General features: G+C 45.0%; 1 protein-coding gene across 1 annotated transcript; it reads right to left on the reverse strand.

The window, feature by feature from the left end:
• Window positions 1-8855: 8855 nt before the first annotated feature.
• LOC143570672 (uncharacterized) lies at window positions 8856-9449 on the reverse strand. Its single transcript, XM_077056268.1, has one exon. The coding sequence runs from the start codon at window positions 9447-9449 to the stop codon at window positions 8856-8858; it is 594 nt and encodes a 197-aa protein (XP_076912383.1).
• Between the last annotated feature and the right edge of the window lie 956 nt (window positions 9450-10405).

The raw sequence follows: 10405 nt of genomic DNA on the forward strand, positions 1-10405 counted from the left end.
GAAGGACAAGGGGGGGGGGGGTTCTTCCTGTAACCACCCTTCGGCGTGAGAATCAGTAACGTTTGTAGTGGAGAAAGTACTGAAGTAAATAGACTAAGTGTAGTCAGAATGTAGGTGAGTGAATGAATACCTCATACCGTTTGACAAGGTATTTATAGCCGAAGGGTGAAGGAATATGATTGGGGCAGCTGTCCTCTTCTAGAAGATCTTTGGTAACCGCCTGGACACGTGTCCTCTTGTGATAGGTTGAGCTATACGTTCCATGTGCATGGGCATAACAACCTGGACACGTGTCACTCTATGATAGGACGTATCATATCCTGTCCATGTGCACGGTTATATCAACCTGGACAGGTGTCCTTTGTTTACTGGTTAGTATGTCACGTATTCCCCAAGTAAAGGTCATGAACCTTCTTCTAGAGGGTACTTGAGTGGTGACAGCTGTCCGCTGGCATTGTCTTCCGGATGTTTTAGGCGGACAGATGCCTTGTCCTGCGAATGACTTTTGAGGATGCCAGGATGCTTCCGCGTGTGTTATGAGGACGTTCTTCCTCATCTATGGTATGCGGGTGATCCATGTGTCCCGCGGGTGGCTCGTAAGAGGACTCTCTACGACCCACGGGTGGTACTTAAGGGTATTTTGGTCTTTTTAGTACCCTACCTCTACAAGTCCCCCCCGTCCAGTGTTTCTTCCGTGTGAAGTCTTTTATGCGGGTGAAATTATGGACTTAACGTATTTTGGGGGTTTTTGTTTATCTAAAGTAGGTAGAAAATATCTTTTGTTGATATGGATAATCATGAAAAAGGACAAGTTAACCACTCGCAGGCGCGTGAACAGATGATGGGACGTTTTCGACGGCTGTCACTGTACCCGACTGTACAACGTTTTCTCTTTTTTGAATTTCCCGCGTGACGTGGCAGTCATTGGTTGATTGATGTTTTTTTCTCTCTACTATTCATATCCCATCGCATTAATTGCGATGGGTATAAATAAAGAGAGACTTCTTCCGTTAGAAGTTTTATCGCTCTTTTCTTCTGATTATTTTCTTATTTTCTCTCTGATAAAGTGTCGAATCGTTCTTGTATGTCTTCCTTGAATCTTCCTAAAATGTCGAACGTTCAAACTGAAGTTGACGAGATAGAGATTGCATGGGATTATTCAGAATATGAAAAGTTATTGGAAACGTATGGTATTCCACCCGAGTGGGAACCAGAGTTTCCTTCTATTGGTTCTATAGCCAGTTTCCCACCGCCTGGGAAAATGGCTTTGTGTGCCGATTACTTTATTCATGGGAACTTCCATTTACCCATAACGAGATTCCTTCAGAAGGTGTTAACTGCCTATGGAATCCATTTATCTCAGTTACATGCTCGTGCTATGATGTGAATTCGTCATTATGAATTCGTATGCATAGCACGTGACATGGTGCCACATATTGATCGACTTCCAGTTTTTTACCGTCTTGCCATGCGTAATGGTTGGTATACGTGTCACGGTTTTTCTGACCGAAGCATAGGATATGAAGTTGAAAAGGTATCCAAAGACTGGCGAAACAAGTTCTTTTGGATTTCTGAGGACGTGGTGCCGTTAAACATGGTTCGCCGTCCGGTGAATTCCGCCCTTCCTAAGATTGTTACGGCTAATCATGAAGGTCAAGAATGGTATCGTGTGCTCACGATGGAACCAACACCCATGCGGGCTTTGCCGGAGGAAGCTTTAGTATGGGCAGGCATGAGTCGCTTGTGGCCAACCGAATTCATGGAGCCCATTTTTGTAGATTTAAATGAACGTAAGTTTACCTGTCACTGTTCCCTTGCTTTTTATGTGGTATTTTCATGATTAAGTTCTTATCCTTTTTCAGGTCGGAGTTCTATGATTAACGTTCTTTTTGGAGACAGGGGTTGTGTTCGAAAAAGTATCCGTGAGGCGGGGGATCCGCCTATTCTTGAAAAGACTAAGACGCACTTTCTTTTTCCCAAGAAGGATAAAGCTGACCCCATCACTTCCGATGCCACCTTTGGAACAGGTGCGTATGTTCTAAACCCTCCTCCTCTTTCTGCCATAACTTCCGACGGAATGATCGCCATTCTATCATCAAGCGATGAGGATGGTGATACTTCTGATTTTTCTGCTTCGGAAGAGGAAGAAAACTCTGATGAGGGTGCTTCTGAATTGTCCTCTGTCTCATCTTTGTTAGCAGAATTGGAGAAAAAGAGAGCTTTTGTAGCTTCTCAAATGAGCCATACAAATGTGAAGACTGCGGACACTGAGGCGGGACCATCGAAGAAAAAACGAAAAGTGCACCGTCCCAGGAAACCACAATATAACCTTTCTGATCGTATCGACACCGTTGAAGGTATATGTTAACCTTTAAATACTGTATTCGTTTATTAATGTTTGACTAAGTATAACTTTGATATGTAGATCCGCTGATCTTTAGTGAGGACATATCTGAAAAGTTACCAACGCCTACTCCTTATACTGAGAAACCACCATCTCCTCCTCTGCGGGAAGATGTTGAGGATAAGCAGAATACTCCGTCGAGTGATCATAACGCAGAGGGTCAATCAACCATTCCTCCGACTGATACCTTTGTGGAAGATAGAGTGCCGACTCCGCCGACTGACACTGTAACGGAGTGAACTCGTACTCAGTCTGGAACTGATGATCGTTTTGACTATCTGTTTCAGGCTGGGGGTGGTACTGGTGTGCAGGAAAACAATCCTGATGTTAATGAGGAAGGTTTCCGGACTTAGGAATCTCCTCCTCGTCCTCCTTTATAACAACATTTCTCCACCCCAGCTCGTCTTAAACCTTCGGGTTCCCGTTATTAAGGGGATACGGGTCTGGGTGACACTCATGAGTTGTTTGTCCCTTCATGGGATATTACTAATGGGTCCCGGTTTTCTCGTTCCGGGACTTGTATGGATTTTATTGAACATTGTACGCCACCAACTGAGATGGCGTATCAACGCGATCTTTCCCGCCATGACCTTCATACCAACGTAGCCTATCACCTGGCCAATGCTTTAGCCGGTAGCCAAGAGGTACTGAGTGAGTGGCGTACCTTAGGCGGAAAAGTGGGAGAGGCTCGGCGGGCCACTGAGGCTGCCAAGAAAGAGGCTGAGGAGCACCGTATTTCTGCCCAAACTGCTAAGTGGAAGCAGGTTGATGCCGAGAATGCTCTCAAGAGTGAGCAAGATTGGAATGCTATTGCATCACGTCGATGGAAAGAAGCTTGTGAGAAGCAAAATGCCATCCGTGAAGCTGATCAGCCAAAAGCTCAAAAGGACAAAGATGACTTAGTCCGTGCTCAGGAAGCCAACTCTTTATTGGAAAATCAAGTGGCCCTTCAGGGTGCACGACTTCACGATCTTGAAGCGGAACTGAAGTTGCAAAAAGAGCAGGCCAAACTTAAGGATCAGAGTGCTACTGAGATTCAAGGTGCCTATGACTCTCTTCTTCAAGCTCATGAGGAAGTTATCATGGAATCAAAGGAATTCCAGGCGCGAGTGGAGCGTGCAGATCAGGATCGCCAGTGGTTCCTTACTCAAGGAGTTGATGCTGTAAGTTAATCTTTTATCATTTGTTTTCACTCTATTTCTTGATATTGGGAACTTATGTTTTTGTATCAACAGGTCGTCCGTCATATCAAAGGAAGTAAGGAGCTGAATGATAGCTTTGCCAACGTGATGACCGCTTCTTCCTCTTTTGGGCGTGTTATGGGGGTTCCATGAAGGGGTTAATTACGCCCGAAGCATCCGCACATTCAATGATTATCCGCTTCATGGAGTTGATGTCAAGCAAGCCCGATTGACGCGGGTTAAGGAGCATGACGATCTAGTGTTCCCTCTTCAGCAAATGCTTCCGGAATTTGCGTTCGCGGATGATGGCCTTCAACTCTTGAAAACTTATCTTAGTGAGGAATCTGAGGACGATTCTTCGGAGGATACCTCGTCAAAGGTTCCGGAAGGCGAAACTTCCACAAACCCTTAGAATAGACTTGTAGGTTTTTGTAACTTGTAATTTTTTTCTCTCTTTTTGTAATTACTTTTTTGGATAATTAATGAGAAAAATCTTGTCTGTTTGTGGATATCCTTTTGTTCAAAGAAAATATCTTTTTAGAAGATATCTTTGAAACCTCCAAGTTTTTTGAAATTTCTGAAAATTTCGAATAACTATGTTGACGTGGCGGAGAGAGGTTTATTTTAGGACGACTGATAAGACGTGTGTGACGTCCTTGTCAGCCTGTTTCCATTACCTTGAATTTCCCGCCTTACGTGTCAGCCATCTGGTGGTCCGCGATTTCTCTCTCTTCTGCCATGTTATGGGTCGCATTAATTGCGACTAGTATAAATATGACCCTTGTGATCCCCGTTTAAACTTTATCACTTTCAGATTTTTCTCAAACATACGAGACTTATTATCATTTTCTGAGATTTATTCTTCCTTTTGGGATTTCTTAATCATTCTCAAAATTAAGATGGCTAAAGAGAAGAAGAGTACTCCTACTATTACTGAGGTTGAAGTCTGCCTTAAAGAAGAGGACTATAATGACGTTGTCAACGTATATCGATTAACAACAGAGTGGGAGCCGGAACGTCTGGCTAGTGGTTCTGTTGCCACTAGCCCTCCTTCGAGGAAAATGGCCGTCTATGTTAACCATTTTACAATGGGGAACTTTTGGATTACGATTACTAAATTTGTTCAATCGGTCTTAACGACCTATAGGATTCATCTGTCCCAGATCCATCCCTTCGGGATGCTGAGGATTCGACACTTCGAATTCTGCTGCCAGAGTCGCAAACTTGAACCGACTGTTGGTATGTTTGCCGTTTTTTATAAAATGACCTTCCGTGATGGCTGGTACAGTTTTGCGTCCGTTGAAAAGAGGGTTATAGGCACGAAATGGCTCCGTAGCCTTCATGGCTGGAAGCCTAAGTTTTTCTGGATCCGGGAGGACGTCATACTTTTCGCCATGCATAAACGGAAGGCGAAGGAGACTATGCCGGTAGTTGTGGCCTCCGCCCATGATGGTCAGGCGTGGTATCAAACGCTGATCTCCACACCGACTCCATTGCGCCCAATCCATGAGGGGGCGATGGTATGTGAAAAGATGATCCGCTTGTGGCCGTTTCCAAATCTGGAGCCGTATTACGAAAATACTGACAAAGGTAAGTTTGTTGTTATCTTTGCTTTGTCATTAAGTATCTTTCTGACTTTTGTCCCCTTGCTTTGTGTAGGTGAAGGTTCTGCCTTTAGTACTTTGTTAGACAAGGAAGGGGGCATGATGGTGCGGCGTCCAGTTGACCCCAGAGATGGTCCCCTTCTGGGTCGGACGAGCAATAACTTTTCGTTCCCCACTGCTCTCCGTCCGGAACCAGTGGTCTCTGAACCAATGTACGCCCAAGGTGAGAAGTATGTTGAAGAGGTCATACTTAAAGGTGAGGGCATTCTACAACCCCGTCCTTTGACTGCTGTTACTTCTAGCGAAGTGATCGTGCTCTTCTCATCTAGTGAGGAGTCATCACTCTGTGGAGGAAGTTTTTCAGCTGATGCTAACAAAGCTGTGGACTCATCTGCAGGTCTTACTCGTCAACGGGCCGCGACCACTCAGGCAACGGGCCATGATGACGTTGACACTACTGCGGAAGTTGAGGGTCCGGGACCCGATGATACTACTGCTGAGGTTAAACATTCGGCCGTTGATGCTGGTGCTTCCAAGGCGGTGGGCAAGCGAAAAATTCATCCTGTCAAGGATGTTTCGAAGAAGAAGAAGTCGAAGAAGACAAAACCTTCCGCCTTGGAAGCCCGATTGGAACAACTTGATGCGGAGGACCCTTCACTGGGTATGCAAAGTTTCTGTTTTCCTTTTTCTTTTTGTTTACTTGTGAAGTAAAACACTTTTCTAAATCATTGTTAGTGTTTTTCAGTGAACCTGGATAACCTTTCTGAAGGTATTTCTGGTTTAAAGAAGTCTCCGGTTCGTCCGCCGCCACCGCCTCCTAATACTGCCAAGGATCCAGTCATTGTGGCGGATGATTTCCCTTTGAAGAACAAGGAGGCTGACACTACGGGTCCCACCAAGATGTCGCCTTCTTACAATGTCCATCACTTCAGAGATCAAGGGGGTGTGAGTATGTTTCCTCCTGCCTCTCGGACTTCTCCTGCTCCGCAGGAGGAAGATCCGACCCCCACCAGTCGCGCTGGACACTACGTCGGGATTCAACATTCCGGGACGTAGATGTCTGTTTTGAATATCTACGAGAGAGCATTCCTCCTGCCGAGAGGGAACGACGTCGTCTTAGTGTTCGCCAGGAGTTACTGAATTCCAACTCTTACTACCTGGCGAATACTATTGCCACTAACCAAGAGATAACCGGAGATTGTTTGGCCATGAATGAGCAATGGGATGAGTTGGCAGCCTCCGCGACTGGTGCTAAGGAGGAAGCCTTTAAAGTGATGAATGAATCACGAGAGGTCCGCCAAGAACTTGAGGCGGAGAGAACTGCTCGGTCCGCTGCTGAGGAGGCCAAGGTTGTTCTTCAGACACAGCTGGATGAACAGACCAAATTATTGGAGGCCCTTCGTGATGAGTCGGCGGCTAAGGATAAGCGTTTGGCTGATCTCAACGCCAAAAGTCTTGATCAAGCCTTGGAATGTGCTACACATAAGATGGAACTTGTCCGAGCCAAGGCGAACCAAAAATGGTTGTTGGCAGAAGCGATTCCCAAGGTATGTGCCTTACTTTCGTCATAAATATTCCAAGTACTTGTAGAATTACTTAAGTGTAACTACTCTATTAGGTCATTGCCGATGTTCGGGCTAGCGATGAGCTTGGGAATTGCGTTGTTATCCTACTTAAAGCTTCGAAGCAAGCCGGTCGTCAACTGGGCTTTAAAGAAGGCTACGAGTTCGGTTCAGCTTCCAAGCTTCCTGAAGAATATGTCTTGGCTGGTCAGGATACTGTTGCTATCCTTAAGCAGAAATCAAAGGATTTCGATTTGTTGAAATTCCCTTTGGCTGATCAGATATCCGAACTTGCTGATAAGGAAGACAGTATCCAGCAGCTAAAGACTCTACTCGAGCTTGATGAGGAGGAAGAAGAGGAGGAAGATGCGGGAGGCAACGATGTGGAACATGAAGATGTCGCGCCATAGATAGATCTTTCTCTTTCTTGTAACTTGATCTTTTGTTGTAACCCCATTTGTGTATATAAAGAAGCTTTGATTTTTAATCCGTTACACTTTGTTTATTTTGTCATAATATAAGTGTTTTGTAGGATCTTTTTTGTGTGCCAATAAAAGGGTTGCATAACAATACAAGTCTTAAATGACTGAAATGAAAATTTTCATAACTAAGGCATAAGCCGAATTACAAGAAACAAAAATTACATAGGTTATGAACTTCTAGTTAGGCGCGCAGGCCAATAAGAAAAACAACTAAATGTAGCATTTTTTCAGTTGGGCTCCATTCCAAGTTCTAGGGATCTCCGTCCCGTCCAACTTCTCTAGTTTGTAGGTACCCTTAGATAGAACTTTCTGAATTCTATAGGGTCCTTCCCAGGCAGGAGCCAACTTGCCCGGAGGCTCTTGCCCTGAGGCTTCGTTACTGTGGAAGACGTAGTCTCTCGCGTCAAATTCACATCTTTGGATCCGAGAGTTATAATATTTTTGCAACTGGTGTTTATAGTTATGCTCTCGGATCGATGCCATTTCCCTCCTTTCCTCAAGGAGGTTAAGGTTTATCCGGAGTTCCTGATCGTTATCATCGATCATGAGGACTCTGGCGGATGGGATTCCGATTTCGGCCGGAATCATGGCCTCTGTGCCATAAGTAAAACTAAAGGGGGTTTCGAAATTACTGGAATTTTTCTGAGTGCGGAACGCCCATAACACATGGGGCAATTCATCGACCCAACCCGTCCTTTTAGTACCCAGTCTGGCTTTGATTCCTTCTTTGATGGTACGATTGCTTCTTTCCACCTGACCATTCGCTTGCGGGTGAGCTACAGAGGTGAAGGTTTGAGAAATGTGTAACTCTTTTAACCATTCTTGTAACCCACTGTCCGCAAATTGTGTCCCGTTGTCACTAACGAGTTCCAGAGGAAGGCCAAACCGGCATATTATGAATTCCCACAGGAATTTTTTGACACTTGCTGCCGTTATGGAGGCGACCGGTTTAGCTTCTACCCACTTCGTGAAGTAGTCTATTGCTACAATCAAGAATTTGACTCGTCCGGGGGCTTCAGGGAAGGGTCCCATTAAATCCACTGCCCATTTCTGGAACGGCCAAGCCGAAGTGACTGGAACTAACTCGTTTTTTGGTCGCAATGTGTTAGGAGCATGGCGTTGACATGAATCACACTTCCTGATTTCATGTACGGCATCCGCATGCATTCCCGGCCAGTAATATCCAGCGTTCATTACTTTTGCTACGACCATTCGTGGGCCAGCGTGAAGACCATAAATACCTTTATGAACCTCCCTGATTAGATAGTTCGCGTCCTCGGTGTCCACACATCGTAGTAGTGGTCCGAGGAAGGAACATCGATATAAGACACTGTCAAGCATTTGATAGTTCAAGGCTTTGTGTTTTATCTTCCGGGCCGCTGTTTTTCCTTCCGGAAGTGCTCCGGATGACATATATGCTATAACCGGTGCCATCCAAGATTCCACTCCCGTTTGGATCACTAAGACTTGATGTTGTGGTACAGACGGGCGGTCTAATATTTCGATGCGGATGTCTTTGGAAAAGTGTTCGAAGTTTGTTGAAGCCAACTTACTGAGGGCATCCGCTGATCTGTTCTCACTTCTCTTTATATGAATGACTTTGCAAGAAGAGAACTGGAACATTAAATCTTTCGCCTGCGACACATAGGAAGCCATGATATCATTTTTTGCTTTATACGTCCATTGATCTGTCCCGCTATCAACATGGAATCCACTCGGACTTCCAAATGCTTAACCCCGAGTTTTTTGGCTATCCGTAGGCCTGCCAAGAAAACTTCATATTCTGCCTCATTATTGGTACTTTTGAAATCCAACTTGATGGCATATCTAAACTCATGGCCTTCGGGATTGACCAACCTGAGGCCAGCGCCACATCCCTCACTGCTTGAAGCTCCATCCGTGAATAAGGACCAAATCTGTCCTGATTCCAGAGGTACTTTTGGTTGTTGCTCGATTAAACATTCTTTTTCTTTGTGACGCGGGACTTCTATTACGAAGTCCGCCAGCACCTGCCCTTTAAATGCTGGCCTAGGTTTGTACTCTATTGCGTGTTCACCTAGTTCGATGGCCCACTTGGCCAATCGTCCAGACAATTCGGGCTTGCTGAGAACGTTTTTGAGCTTGTACCCGGTTAAGACATTGATGGGGTGTCCTTGAAAGTATATGCGGAGGCGTTGGGCAGCGTAGACTAGTGCCAAAACAAGTTTTTCTAGCATGGAATATCTTGTTTCTGGGTCCGACAATGTTCTGCTGACGTAGTAGATCGGTGTTTGAACATTCTTGCGATCTGTCAGGAGGACGGCCCCAATGGCGATGTCTGAAGCTGATAGATACATTGTTAAAGGTTCCCCCGCACAGGGTGCTGTTAATGTGGGCAGCTCCATTAAGCATTTTTTAACCTCCATGAAAGCTTGTTCTGCTTCCGCAGTCCAATTGAAATGTGCTTTCTTGAGGCAATTTCTTAGAGTTGAAATGAAAGGATGGGACTTGGCTGCATGATTTGCCAAAAAACGATTCAAGGCAACCAGTCGACCATTTAGTGTTTGAACCTCCTTGAGGGAAGATGGGGAAGGCATGTGGGCTATCGCTTGAACTTTATCTGGATTAGCTTTGAAGCCCCCATCCGTGACGATTACTCACAGAAACTTTCCCTCTTCCATTCCAAATGAACATTTGGCTGGATTCAACTTCATGTTGATGCTCTTTAAAGTTTCGAAAGTCTCTTCAATATCTCTTAACATTTGGTCTTCCCCAACACTTTTGATTACGAGATCATCCATGTATACTTCTAAGTTTCGACCAATTTGACTTTTGAACACTATGTCCATCAATCGTTCATACGTGGCTCCCGCATTCTTCAGTCCGGAAGGCATCATTTTGTAACAAAAAGTGCCTTGATCGGTACGAAATGTTGTTTTATCTTCATCACCCGCTGCCATGCGGATCTGATGGTAGCCTTAGTAGGCGTCTAGGAAGCACTTGAACTTGAATGGTGCCACAGCATCAACCTTGAGATCTATTTCCGGAAGGGGATAACAATCTTTGGGACATGCTTTGTTCAGATCTTTGAAATCGATACACATCCGCCATGTTCCATTACTTTTGGGGACAATGACTGGGTTAGCGACCCAAGTTTGATAACGAATAGGACGGATAATCCCAGCTTGTAAGA

This window comes from Bidens hawaiensis, unplaced genomic scaffold (assembly GCF_021521415.1).
Source record: "Bidens hawaiensis isolate Kalapana, Puna unplaced genomic scaffold, B.hawaiensis_p1.1 tig00001294_1, whole genome shotgun sequence".
Taxonomy (NCBI): Eukaryota; Viridiplantae; Streptophyta; class Magnoliopsida; order Asterales; family Asteraceae; genus Bidens; species Bidens hawaiensis.

Coding starts and splice junctions, on each gene's coding strand:
- LOC143570672 (XM_077056268.1), bottom strand. CDS start 9,449: ATGCTAGAAAAACTTGTTTTGGCACTAGTCTACGCTGCCCAACGCCTC.